At 44.1% G+C, this 14,691-nt stretch overlaps 1 protein-coding gene across 1 annotated transcript in view; it reads right to left on the minus strand.

Annotated features, from left to right (window-relative positions):
- LOC139373820 (CUB and sushi domain-containing protein 3-like) overlaps positions 1 to 14,691 on the minus strand; it is a 740,037-nt gene that overhangs the window by 159,894 nt on the left and 565,452 nt on the right. The window contains exons 32-36 of the mRNA XM_071114860.1: positions 11,031 to 11,144; positions 9,586 to 9,681; positions 6,502 to 6,705; positions 820 to 944; positions 229 to 325 (exon numbers count right to left, since the gene is read on the minus strand). Coding sequence (XP_070970961.1) covers positions 229 to 325; positions 820 to 944; positions 6,502 to 6,705; positions 9,586 to 9,681; positions 11,031 to 11,144 — 636 coding nt within the window. The remainder of the gene's footprint in view (positions 1 to 228; positions 326 to 819; positions 945 to 6,501; positions 6,706 to 9,585; positions 9,682 to 11,030; positions 11,145 to 14,691) is intronic.

Genomic DNA, 14,691 nt, shown 5'->3' on the forward strand with positions numbered 1-14,691 from the left:
ACTGCATCATTCGTGGGGGAATACATGTTTACTGTTGCTTGTTTTCTAACAGTACACTATTATAATGATCTCGGAAAGGGATTTCCGTGTTATGAGATTATAGCTAGCTGGAACATGTTTCCATGAAACATAGTTGATGACCAAATTAGGATGACGTAACAGATATTATCACAAAATAAGTGAAGGCACCACAAGTGGTTGATTATTGATCCAGGAGCTAAAGATTACCTGAGTAGCTGCCCAGTCTTGGAGCGTGGTTGTCACCTCCGTCATAGAAGTCCAGAGAGTCCCAGTTGTGTTCGGAAGCAAAGCTCACCACCTGGATCTGAGGCAAGGAGTTAGGACTCAGACCTTTTTCACACTACTGAACCGACCCAAACTGTACTCACTAATGCCTGATTCACACAGTACTATACTGGCTTGCATGGTCCTTTCCAGCAGTGTTTTCAGCAGGCCAGCGCAGTACAGTACAGTACAGTACGGCACGGCTCAGTTCGGTTCGGCTCAGTTGTGTGAGACAGAGAAAGATAACTGCCATGCAGAAACAGACAATTCGTCACCACTTGAAAACCTTTGAAATACTCCAACTTAGTAAATGAACACTGTAGTACTGTAGATAATATTCAATGGAAAGAGAAAGACGAGACTTCAGGTCTAAAACACAGTGCCCACTTACAGTAAACATCTACCCTTTAAATAATTATTAAGCTATTAAGTATTCCCTTTATTCAAGTTTAACTTCTGGTACTGCATGGCGATACTCTGAAATCACAAACATATTCTTCCATGGTTCTTCAAGAACAGAACAGGCTCTCTTACTTGGATACCAGCGCCTTCGGGCACCGAAACCTTCCAGACGCAGTTCTGATTATTGTCATACGGCTCAGGGTAACCAGGGGACAGTATGGTCCCTCTGCGTGCCGTCAGGATCCCTCCACACGGCACTAAGGGGACAAAGTCAAGCAGAGAGGGGACATACGTTAACACAGCCACATGTATATCCTAATATTTTAGCTTTATTTAACCAGGCAGTTAAGAACAAAATCTTATTTTCAATGACGGCCTAGGAACAGTGGGTTAACTGCCTGTTCAGGGGCAGAATGACAGATTTGTACCTTGTCAGCTCGGGGGTTTGAACTTGCAACCTTCTGGTTACTAGTCCAACGCTCTAACCACTAGGCTATGTACAGGTGCCTGCACTTTTACAGTTTTTATGTTGTTATTATTCAGATTCAGCACTGCTAATCTGAGCCACTTTCTGAATACGGGCCCTGGTTCCCTCAGTATCGACGGGTTAGATGACAACGTCAAGAAAACTATGCTTCAATGGGGCCGAAGGTCGTGTGTTGTTGTGAGTCTGGATGGCCAGACATCTAGCACCAGGGACAAGAAGTTTCCATGTGGTGGAATCGTAGGTGGCTCGTTTCAGCTAGCTTAATTTTGTTCTTGATACCATGTCTTGTTTCGAGGTGTTTTGACCTTCAAGCTGCATACTGGACCCTATTCCAACTAAACTACTGAAAGAGCTGCTTCCTGTGCTTGGCCCTCCTATGTTGAACATAATAAACGGCTCTCTATCCACCGGATGTGTACCAAACTCACTAAAAGTGGCAGTAATAAAGCCTCTCTTGAAAAAGCCAAACCTTGACCCAGAAAATATAAAAAACTATCGGCCTATATCGAATCTTCCATTCCTCTCAAAAATGTTAGAAAAGGCTGTTGCGCAACAACTCACTGCCTTCCTGAAGACAAACAATGTATACGAAATGCTTCAGTCTGGTTTTAGACCCCATCATAGCACTGAGACGGCACTTGTGAAGGTGGTAAATTACATTTTAATGGCATCGGACCGAGGCTCTGCATCTGTCCTCGTGCTCCTAGACCTTAGTGCTGCTTTTGATACCATCGATCACCACATTCTTTTGGAGAGATTGGAAACCCAAATTGGTCTACACGGACAAGTTCTGGCCTGGTTTAGATCTTATCTGTCGGAAAGATATCAGTTTGTCTCTGTGAATGGTTTGTCCTCTGACAAATCAACTGTAAATTTCAGTGTTCCTCAAGGTTCCGTTTTAGGACCACTATTGTTTTCACTATATATTTTACCTCTTGGGGATGTTATTCGAAAACATAATGTTAACTTTCACTGCTATGCGGATGACACACAGCTGTACATTTCAATTAAACATGGTGAAGCCCCAAAATTGCCCTTGCTAGAAGAATGTGTTTCAGACATAAGGAAGTGGATGGCTGCAAACTTTCTACTTTTAAACTCGGACAAAACAGAGATGCTTGTTCTAGGTCCCAAGAAACAAAGAGATCTTCTGTTGAATCTGACAATTAATCTTAATGGTTGTACAGTCGTCTCAAATAAAACTGTGAAGGACCTCGGCGTTACTCTGGACCCTGATCTCTCTTTTGAAGAACATATCAAGACCATTTCAAGGACAGCTTTTTTCCATCTACGTAACATTGCAAAAATCAGAAACTTTCTGTCCAAAAATGATGCAGAAAAATTAATCCATGCTTTTGTCACTTCCAGGTTAGACTACTGCAATGCTCTACTTTCCGGCTACCTGGATAAAGCACTAAATAAACTTCAGTTAGTGCTAAATACGGCTGCTAGAATCCTGACTAGAACCAAAAAATTTGATCATATTACTCCAGTGCTAGCCTCTCTACACTGGCTTCCTGTCAAAGCAAGGGCTGATTTCAAGGTTTTACTGCTAACCTACAAAGCATTACATGGGCTTGCTCCTACCTATCTCTCTGATTTGGTCCTGCGGTACATACCTACACGTACGCTACGGTCACAAGACGCAGGCCTCCTAATTGTCCCTAGAATTTTTAAGCAAACAGCTGGAGGCAGGGCTTTCTCCTATAGAGCTCAATTTTTATGGAACGGTCTGCCTACCCATGTCAGAGACGCAAACTCGGTCTCAACCTTTAAGTCTCTACTGAAGACTCATCTCTTCAGTGGGTCATATGATTGAGTGTAGTCTGGCCCAGGAGTGGGAGGGCTCTGGAGCAACGAACTGCCCTTGCTGTCTCTGCCTGGCCGGTTCCCCTCTTTCCACTGGGATTCTCTGCCTCTAACCCTATTACAGGGGCTGAGTCACTGGCTTTACTGGGGCTCTCTCATGCCGTCCCTGGAGGGGGTGCGTCACCTGAGTGGGTCACTGATGTGGTCATCCTGTCTGGGTTGGCGCCCCCCCCCCCCCCCCCCCCCCCCCCTTGGGTTGTGCCGTGGCGGAGGTCTTTGTGGGCTTTACTCAGCCTTGTCTCAGGATGGTAAGTTGGTGGTTGAAGATATCCCTCTAGTGTTGTGGGGGCTGTGCTTTGGCAAAGTGGGTGGGGTTATATCCTTCCTGTTTGGCCCTGTCCGGGGGTGTCCTCGGAGTGGGCCACAGTGTCTCCTGACCCCTCCTGTCTCAGCCTCCAGTATTTATGCTGCAGTAGTTTATGTGTCGGGGGGCTAGGGTCAGTTTGTTATATCTGGAGTACTTCTCCTGTCCTATTCGGTGTCCTGTGTGAATCTAAGTGTGCGTTCTCTAATTCTCTCCTTCTCTCTTTCTCTCTCTCGGAGGACCTGAGCCCTAGGACCATGCCCCAGGACTACCTGACATGATGACTCCTTGCTGTCCCCAGTCCACCTGACTGTGCTGCTGCTCCAGTTTCAACTATTCTGCCTTATTATTATTCGACCATGCTGGTCATTTATGAACATTTGAACATCTTGACCATGTTTTGTTATAATCTCCACCCGGCACAGCCAGAAGAGGACTGGCCACCCCACATAGCCTGGTTCCTCTCTAGGTTTCTTCCTAGGTTTTGGCCTTTCTAGGGAGTTTTTCCTAGCCACCGTGCTTCTACACCTGCATTGCTTGCTGTTTGGGGGTTTAGGCTGGGTTTCTGTACAGCACATTGAGATATCAGCTGATGTACGAAGGGCTATATAAATACATTTGATTTGATTTGATTGGTCACGTCTATGCTAACATGTCAAAAATGTGCTAACTAGCGAACCAACAACTGTAACAATGTAATGGAGAGAAAACAAGTGCAAATGTATTGGAGACAAAATGTAGTTTACATGTTGTCAATAATCTAAGCCAAACCCGTCTGTTTAGCCCCATTGGTTTTGTAGCTAAACAACCAATCTGTCTACAGACAGAGACGTCACTATAGATGTCTGACTTAATCGTGAAGCTTCAGTGAAGCTTCAGTGAGGCCTCAGCAAATAGAAGATAGAAAATAGAAGATCATTTGACTTACACAGACTAAAAGCATGTTGGACAATGTTGGACAATGTTGGACAAGTAACGGTTAATCACATCTTGGATAAAGAAAGACATTCTTTGCAGTGACAGACAGTGATTATAGAACGAGTAAGCAGTGGTAAAATAATGTAATACCTCACGTTGACCAATCGGAAAAGTCCAAGTTTCGACGCTTATTGTCTTCGAGGCATACCTGTTCATTCTTATCAGCCTCATACACACATCCCTTCCCACCATGTGTCTATGATTCAATTAAACTTTATTTAAAAAGGGACAATGAGGCATATAAACGTCTGCCTCTGCGGTGAAAGACGTGACATTATAACCGTTTCTCCCAAGAGAGAGAGGCTAGGTTAAGCAATTTCCCCGTTTGCTGAAGGCCTGCCAAGTATTGTCTTCACAACTGCGAGAGGAGGGAGAGAGGTGGGAAAGTAGAGAGCTGTCAATAGCACAAGCTGGTATCTAATGTTGCCAGAACAGTTTTTTTCTCCCCTGATCAGATGCTCAGATCCGATGATGATGCTATCTGTGAAGGATAACAGTATATACTAGAGGTCAGCACCAATCACCTTGTTTAAATAACTAAGAGAAGACTGGGACACACTGATGGCTGTCTAATATGGCAGCAGAAATGTCTGACAGATCTGAGAGAGAGAGAGAGCGAGGGAGAGGGAGGAAGGAGAGAGAGAGCGAGGGGGAGGGAGAGATGGAGAAAGGAAGAGAGAGCGAGACATTGAGAGAGGGGAGAGAGAGAGAGAGAGATGTTGAGAGAGAGGGGGGAGAGAGCAATATATCTGTGTCAGAAGATTAAATTATTCAACAAACTCACTTCAGAGCAATTTCAACTCATCCATATTTTACAGATGATATATAAAATGCAGCCATAGTGCTCAGGTAATCACGGAGAAAATCCTACGGCCCGTATCCGTCCCACTGGAAAACACGAATGGAAAACAGAAAAAGAAAAAGCCCAGGAAGCCGTGTTCTACAGTGGGCCAAAGAGGCAGCATAGAGAAAGCAAGTCATTCAGAAATATGGCCTTGTCAACTCCGCGCTCCCTTATGAATTGATAAGTGGCCCTTCACCTCCACATAGCTAGATACTGGCCCTTCATTCAAAGACTCCTAGATACTGGCCCTTCATTCAAAGACAGCTAGCTAGGGGCCCTTCATTCAAAGACAGCTAGATAGGGGCCCTTCATATCAAGGGGTAATATCAGGCTACAGCTCTGGTCAAATCCTGTTTACAAACTACTGTACTCTGTGTCTCCCTCCTTTGCTTTGGGGCAGGGCTTTGGATGGGTTTGACAGAAAATAACACCATGTCATTCTGTCTCTGCCAGTTAGGAGCAGGGAGCTAGCACAGATTAGATGCACTTTACTAGCCTCCCATCAGACAGGCATGCACTCTGCCCACCCCACCATGGACACAAAAAAAACTGGGAAAAACTCCCTGTGTTATTAAATGTAGCTTGATATGAAAGTCACTCTGGCTGAAAACCAGAACCTTGAATATTGGTGTGTGATCCGCAGAGAAAAAGGCAAACATCACTTTAAGAGAGAAAAGGCAGCCATTGGAAGATCATTACAATTTAGAGGCTATTTTCTGAGCTGTTTAGACGTAATGAATAGACTGCAGCTCTGCTGACAATTAGTAATAATTGTAACCAGAAACTGTGCAGAGCACTCGTCGGGAAAGAGAGTGAGACTCTGCACTCTCATCAGAGACACTCTCTCCTCTCTCTCCACCCTCTCTCCTCTCTTTCTCTCTCTCTACCCTCTCTCCTCTCTTTCTCTCTCTCTACCCCCTCTCCTCTCTTTCTCTCTCTCTACCCTCTCTCCTCTCTTCCTCTCTCTCTACCCTCTCTCCTCTCTTTCTCTCTCTCTACCCTCTCTCCTCTCTTCCTCTCTTTCTACCCTCTCTCCTCACCACGCTCTTTAGACCTGGCTGGATGCACAGCCAAGAGGAAACATTCTGCTCGTTTCAGTTAAGAGTGTGAAGGAAGGCCTCCTGAGGGACCCTCACAGCCAAAATCCCAGTCTGCTTTCATGTGCACACTCACGCTCCCACGTTAATGACTTTGCCTCACTTAAGAGGTCGGCCCGTGGTGATCGGCATGTTGATGAAGCTTGAGAGAAAGGTAGAAGACTTGGTGGTGTTTCTGACATGCGGTCACCAATCACGGTAGTCGACAATTGGCTCGGGAGTCAATCATACTGACCAATACATGTGGGTAGCGAGTCATTCCATTGGGCCAAGGTGTCAGGGACGGTCTCACAGTGGATGGCCGTGGAACCGTGCAGGATGTATCCAGGGTTACACTCGAACAGGACTGTGGCGCCCATGGCGAAGTCGTTCCCAATCCGTTTGCCGAAGCGGGGCTCAGGGACCGAACTGCACTGGGTGGCACTGGTCCTTGGGACAGCTGTGGAGAGGATAGGAGGTGTCAGCAAAGCAATGGAGGAAGAAGAAGAAGAAGAAGTGGGGACAAAAACATGAAAAAACACCAACCCACTCTCTGGTGACAGACTTTCAGCTATAGCAAGCTAGAGTGACATTTGATAATGCAAAACCCACATCTGAAATGCCATAACACAGACCACCATCAATGGTGCATTAAGGCGCTGTAAGAGGGGAGGAGAGTGTGTGTCTGTTACCTTGATCAACCTCCCATGAGTGCTCCCACACTTGAATACTGAACGCAGGTTTAGGGTTTTTCGCATAAACAAGAACCATCTGATTAAATCTGGCCTTTTGTGTAAAAGTCTGACATATTTAAATTGGGATTCAATTTTGACCAGAACAACAGCACTGAGTTAGTTAGTGGGATTTAAGTTAGCAAGCCTTGCTTGCATGAACAAGGTCTTTTAAATGATGCAAGACTAGGCTAGCATTTTAGAAAGCTTTGCATGTGTAATAGAGAATTACATCTGAGTAGCAGGCAGGCAGCGTCTGGAGTGTGTTGTAGGAATCTGTCCAGGAGTTAAGCTAAGCATGCGTCGGGGGTGGGGGGCATGAATGAGTCTTCTACACTGGAGGATGCTGCTGCTGAGTGTTAAGTTACGTCCCAAATGGGACCCTATTCCATATATATTGTAATACTTTTGATCAGCAGTGCACTGCTGAAGGGAATGGGGTGCTAGTTCGGATGCAGGCATACTCTTATGAGATTTTCAAGAGGAGGGGGAAATGTGGCATGTGTAGAATTTGTTAAAGCCATAAGAAGCTTGATCATTCTAAGCATTGTGGGGGGATATGTGAAGCATCTTGCTGAGCAGGGCATCCCTGTGCCTTTGATAGTGCTGAACAGACAGGTTTTGGGGCCCGGCAACGTCATCAACAGATGCTAGCTGACAGAAAAATAAAAAATGCACCCCTCCGGCTTTCGGCACACTCCTGATGAATGTAGGTACTCTATGGAAGCGTGAGTCTAAATGTCAGACGTCTAAAAAAGGATCTCCTCTCATAGACACACGCTACTCTTGAGGGTATTCTGTAAGGAAATCTTAACGAAGCTCAATCTAACTCAATGCCTGTCAGAGTCGCATATTTCAGATGTTTTTATTTTAAGGCGGAGCTAGTGTATTCAAACCCCTTGACTTTTTCCACTTTTAATTAAGTTACAGCTTTATTCTAAAATTGATTAAATTAATGTTTTTTCTCTCATTAATCTACACACAATACCCCATACCATATTTACATAAGTATTCCAACACTTTTCTATGAGACTCGAAATTAAGCTCAGGTGTTTCCATTGATCATCCTAGAGATATTTCTACAACTGGATTGGAGTCCACCTGTGGTAAATTCAATTGATTGGACATGATGTGGAAAGGCACACACCTGTCTATATAAGGTCCCACAGTTGACAGTGCATGTCAGAGCAAAAACCAAGCCATGAGGTGGAAGGAATTGTCCGTAGAGCTCTGAGACAGGATTGTGTCGAGGCACAGATCTGTGGAAGGGTACCAAAAGATTTCTGCAGCATTGAATAACCCCAAGAACACAGTGTCCTCCATCATTCTTAAATGGAAGACGTTTGGAACCTCCAAGACTCTAACTAGAGCTGGCCACCCGGCCAAACTGAGCAATCGGGGGAGAAGAGCCTTGGTCAAGGAAGTGACCAAGAACCTGATGGTCACTCTGACAGAGCCCCAGAGTTCCTCTGCGGAGATGGGAGAACCTTCCAGAAGGACAACCCTCTCTGCAGCACTCCACCAATTAGGCCTTTATGGTAGAGTGACCAGACAGAAGCCACTAATAAGTAAAATGCACACAACAGCCCGCTTGGAATTTGCCAAAAGGCACCTAAAGACTCTGAGACCACGAGAAACAATATTCTCTGGTCTGATGAAACCAAGAGTGAACTCTTGGGCCTGAATGCCAAGCGTTGCGTCTGTAGGAAACCTGGCACCATCCCTACGGTGAATCATGGTGGTGGCAGCATCATGCTGTGGGGATGTTTTTCAGCAGCAGGTACTGGGACACTAGTCAAGAGGGAAAGCTTAACGGAGCAAAGTACAGAGAGATCCTTGAAAAAAAACTTTCTCCAGAGTGCTCAGGACCTCAGACTGGGGTGAAGGTTCACCTTCCAACAGGACAATGACCCTAAGCACACAGCCAATACAACGCAGGTGTGGCTTTGGCACAAGTCTCTGAATGTCGTTGAGTGGTCCAGCCAGAGCCCGGACTTGAACCCGATCAAACATCTCTGGAGATAATAGCTGTGCAGCGACGCTCCCCATCCAACCTGACAGAGCTTGAGAGGATCTGCAGAGAAGAATGGGAGAAACTCCCCAAATACAGGTGTGCCAAGCTTGTAGCATCATACCAAATAATTATCCAACTTCTTCAATAAAGTAAATGTGATATTTGCGTTTTTTATTTGAAATACATTTGCCAAAATGTCATTGTGTGTAGATTGATGAGGGAAAAACATTGATTTCATCAATTTTAGAACAAGGCTGTAACGTAACAAAATGTGGAAAAAGTCACAGGGATCTGAATACTTTCCGAATGCTCTGTATCCTGTCATTTTGAACACATAGAGGAGAGTATCATTACAGATACAACTAAACTCAATCCATGCCTCTGGCTTGACTGGCGTTGGATGAAAGCGAATTGCTGCAACATTTGAATAATGTCATCACAGATCTAAAACAACCAACCCTGGTAGACAAAAAGGGCTTGCTTTCATATGCACGGTGTCCATATTAGGACAGCCTTAGAGTCACAAGGATGTCCTATTATGGACACCGTACTCAGGAATAATCTATATCCTATGAAAGATCTATGGAAGACCAACCTTGATAGACAAAGTGAAAGCCCTTGGCCGTCTCCGGGCCGACCGTGGTGAACTTGATGGTTATCTGGTTACCAGTGCTCAAGGGTAGAGACTCCCCTGAAGAAAGAAAGACATTATCAATCAAACACAATTTACAAGTCCACCGAACACAAACATTTCACAGGACGACGTTATTCTTCTGATGAATTTGTACATATGTGAAATCATAATTTGACCAGTTTCTCACAGCAGGAAAATAATCCTGCAGAAACAGGAAACGGTCATTATTATGTGGATTATTATTAATGGACATTTTTGTATGGGTTTATACACTTTCAGTTAGGATAAATGAAGTGGAAAAAGTGGAAAATACAAACTTTAAAAGCCTTTTTAAACATGGAATACACTATAATTTACATTTCCTGCCGTGCAGGAAAATTCTATGTGACAAAAGAGTGATCAAATTAAGATTGTAGGTTGGCTGTCCAACAATGGATGATCCGACCCAGTCACAGATCAATGTATCAGAGTCCGTTGGATTAATCGATCACTTTGATCTCCAATCTGGCTTTGTTGAACTCTGAAGCCTTTCAGTGCAGAACTGATCAGCTGCTGGTTCAATGTTATATTTGAAGAAGGACATTCATATGCTTTGATAGGAGGCGTCTTATTGACTGCTAACTCCAATCAAGCCAGAGGCACTCTAATCCCACCTCTTCTCCTCTCTTTTCTTCGTCTTCATCTTCGTCATTGTCTTCTTCTTCTTCTCAGTCTCTCTGACACTTTCGTGGTCTTATCCCCGAGATGGGATGAGGGGGAAATGTATGGCCCTGCATCAGCACTTACCTCTTTGTCAAGAGCATATTTTCAAGATTGATTACAAGGTACACTTTGGTCCACAACCATGTCATTTTCCATCCATCCAGCCACCCCCCCCCCCCCCCCCCCCACACACACGCGTGCATGCAAGGCTCAATAGCTCAGCATAAGTGAGGGTATGGACCCAAGGGAACAGATGCTTTTGATAAATATAATAACTATAGGTAGGGTAAATGTGGGGGGTAATGTAGGCATGGGAAGTGTGTGTAACTATCATAGGGATCCATCTTGGGCTTTGTACTCTTATGTGTGTATCTCAGAGTTCTCACAGTTCATTTGAGATGTTCCTGGAAGGTGAATGTGGTGTACTGGGATTCTGATACAGAGTGGTGCTGGAGACTAAAGTGATACCAAACAATAGGGTTGAATGTGTGATTGATGCAAAGCCCTACAGATGTGGCCACAAAGCCCTTTGTCACAAAGTGCAGTCGTCACAAAGTGCTTTTACAATACACCAACCTAGACCCTCAAAGAGCAAGCGACAAAACAGTAACAAAAGGAAAAACTCAACATCAAAAAACTCCAGTTCTGTGCCGCTGTTGCTGACGTGTCTGTCATTGTGTTACGTTGCTTGCTTTTTGTATTACCTGAGTGGGAGCCAGAGAGAGAAGACAGGAGTGGAGACTGCTGCGTGGGCCCGTCATAAATGTCCACCACGTCATTGAGTGACGTCTGGAACAAGACAAACTGCCCGAACAACACTGAAGAAGAAAGAGAGAAATAGAGAAAGAGAGAGAGAGAAAGAAATAAAGCGGGAGAGAGAGAGAGAGAGAGGTTGACGTGTGAAACTAAACAAAAATTTTAACAAACAAGCTAACACCATTGTGTTAAACATGATTCATCATTTCACAGGCGTAATGTTATATGCGGTGGCCATTTTGAAAATGCATGAGAGCTTAATTGTGACATATATTTTTGCCCCCCCCCCGAAGCCAGTAAGTCTCAGCGCATAGTAGGTACTAAAGCGCGGCAAAATAGATAAAACGGGTCGTTATACAATTACTGTCTTGTCAACTGCTCCTGCTCTCTTTAGCGACGAGCATATTGAGATGCTTTATATTTTATTCATTGTGCCAATAACATCACAAAAGTACATCATTATTCTTCATTACAACGGCAGTGACCTTAAAACTGATGCAAGGACTTCCAGAGGTAACAGGACTGTATGTTTATTTAAATATTTTAATTGAAAACCTCTCGGGGACCATTCTCTTTGTGTTTGGAGCGAGGCCACAATAAACTAGTGCACCCTGGGGGCTCCCTCTCCACTGTATACAGTAATAAAGAAGTATCCTAATTTAGCCTCTCTAACCGCTTTGAGAGTCATTGTGAAGGCAGAAAGAACTGATTACCCATCCTACTCATTAGCATTACAAAACTCTACTGCACTTGCCCTAAATTGTTATGAAATGACAAGTAATTGGTCACCTACAAACAAACAAGATTTCTGGCTCTCACAGACCTGTAACTTCTTCTTTAAGAGGCTCATCTGTCCTCCACTCGTTACCTGTAGTAATGGCACCTGTTTGAACTTGTTATCAGTCTAAAAGACACCTGTCCACAACCTCAAACAGTCACACTCCAAACTCCACTATGGCCAAGACCAAAGAGCTGTCAAAGGACACCAGTAACAAAATTGTAGACCTGCACCAGGCTGGGAAGACTGAATCTGCAATAGGTAAGCAGATTGGTTTGAATAAATCAACTGTGGGAGCAATTATTAGGAAATGGAAGACATACAAGACCACTGACAATCTCCCTCGATCTGGGGCTCCACGCAAGATCTCACCCCGTGGGGTCAAAATGATCACAAGAATGGTGAGCAAAAATCCCAGAACCACACGGGGGGACCTAGTGAATGACCTGCAGAGAGCTGGGACCAAAGTAACAAAGCCTACCATCAGTAACACACTACGCCGCCAGGGACTCAAATCCTGCAGTGCCAGACGTGTCCCCCTGCTTAAGCCAGTACATGTCCAGGCCCGTCTGAAGTTTGCTAGAGAGCATTTGGATGATCCAGAAGAAGATTGGGAGAATGTCATATGGTCAGATGAAACCAAAATATAACTTTTTGGTAAAAACTCAACTCGTCGTGTTTGGAGGACAAAGAATGCTGAGTTGCATCCAAAGAACACCATACCTACTGTGAAGCATGGGGGTGGAAACATCATGCTTTGGGGCTGTTTTTCTGCAAAGGGACCAGGACGACTGATCCGTGTAAAGGAAAGAATGAATGGGGCCATGTATCGTGAGATTTTGAGTGAAAACCTCCTTCCATCAGCAAGGGCATTGAAGATGAAACGTGGCTGGGTCTTTCAGCATGACAATGAACCCAAACACACCGCCCGGGCAACGAAGGAGTGGCTTCGTAAGAAGCATTTCAAGGTCCTGGAGTGGCCTAGCCAGTCTCCAGATCTCAACCTCATAGAAAATCTTTGGAGGGAGTTGAAAGTCCGTGTTGCCCAGCAACAGCCCCAAAACATCACTGCTCTAGAGGAGATCTGCATGGAGGAATGGGCCAAAATACCAGCAACAGTATGTGAAAACCTTGTGAAGACTTACAGAAAACGTTTGACTTCTGTCATTGCCAACAAAGGGTATATAACAAAGTATTGAGATAAACCTTTGTTATTGACCAAATACTTATTTTCCACCATAATATGCAAATAAATTAATTAAAAATCCTACAATGTGATTTTCTGGATTTTTAAAAATCATTTTGTCTGTCATAGTTGAAGTGTACCTATGATGAAAATTACAGGCCTCTCTCATCTTTTTAAGTGGGAGAACTTGCACAATTGGTGGCTGACTAAATACGTTTTTTGCCCCACTGTATATACATACACATACCTATATAGATATTCATACTTTTTTTAGAATATACCTTTATTATTCCCCACAAACACTACCACCCTTCCCCCAATTGGAGTAAACAAATAGACAACAACACCCAGGCTTCCACCCTCAGTCCACACATCTTATACACATTTTACAGGCACAATCTATTTTACAATTTCTGATTTTCCATCTGGTTTGATTTCTATTTGTAACTGTTACTATTTTCACAACATTTCTGAACCTATATACATTTTACAGACCCTGTATGTTTTACAATGGTTATCTTGTTATTAGTCCCACCCTTCAGCTCCATTCAACCCCTCCCATCTGTCTCTCAACATCATCCATTTTGGATTTCTATTTGCCATATATTTTTCAACTGTGTTGTGATGCTTCACAAAAGTACTGAACCTTTCTATTCTCATAGCTTCTACAGATTGTAAATTAAAAATAAATGTTTTTGCTAAAATAATTATTATATTATTGATTGATTGACTATGGCTTTTCAAATCACCCAGTATTGCTATCTGCAGCGTTAGTTCTAGGCAAATGTTGCAATTCTTCAGCCATTTCTGGACCTGTGCCCCAAAACGAGCTAAAATATACTTTGTGATTCCCTTTGATTTATTGCTTTACGCTAACAGTCACCATGTGAATCCCATTCAGGAGCCTTGTGTATCATCCGTCTCAAACTAGGAGAGCTGATTAAGGATCATTTTAGCCTTTTATTTTATAACATTTTAAATATTATTTTTTGATTACAGCACCTGATATTCCCAGCCGGTCACCCGTCTCAATACTAACCAGGACCGACCCTTAACAAACGTGTTCAGGGTGGCATGGTCACAAGCTTATTATTTTCTACTCCATTTTCTCCCTGAATGGGCTCGGGAGAGGCGAGGTCGAGTCATGCGTCCTCCGAAGCATGACCTGCCTGGCCACCTGCTTCTTTCAACACTGTGTGTTGTCCTATGGGGCTCCCAGTCACAGCCGGTTGTGACACAGCCTGGGATTGAACCTTGGGCTTTATCGACAGCACTGCAGTGCAGGGCATTTGACTGCTGCGCCACCCAGGACCCAGTGTAGTCTTTTAGATCACAATGAATGTCATTACATGGACATGGGGGAGCTGATCCTACTCTGGCACAAGCGATATATTTATTTATTTATTTTACATTTTAATTATATTTATTTAACCTTTATTTAAAAAGAACAAATTCTTATTTACAATGACGGCCTACCCATACTCCGGATGACGCTGGGCCAATTGTGCACCACCCTACGGGACTCCCAATCACAGCCGGATGTGATGTAGCCTGGATTCAAACCAGGGACTTCAGTGACGCCTCTTGCACTGAGAGACAGTGCCTTAGACCACTGAGCCACTCTGGAGTCTGTTAGTCATTACAT

The sequence above is a fragment of the Oncorhynchus clarkii genome, chromosome 18 (assembly GCF_045791955.1).
Source record: "Oncorhynchus clarkii lewisi isolate Uvic-CL-2024 chromosome 18, UVic_Ocla_1.0, whole genome shotgun sequence".
Lineage (NCBI taxonomy): Eukaryota > Metazoa > Chordata > Actinopteri > Salmoniformes > Salmonidae > Oncorhynchus > Oncorhynchus clarkii.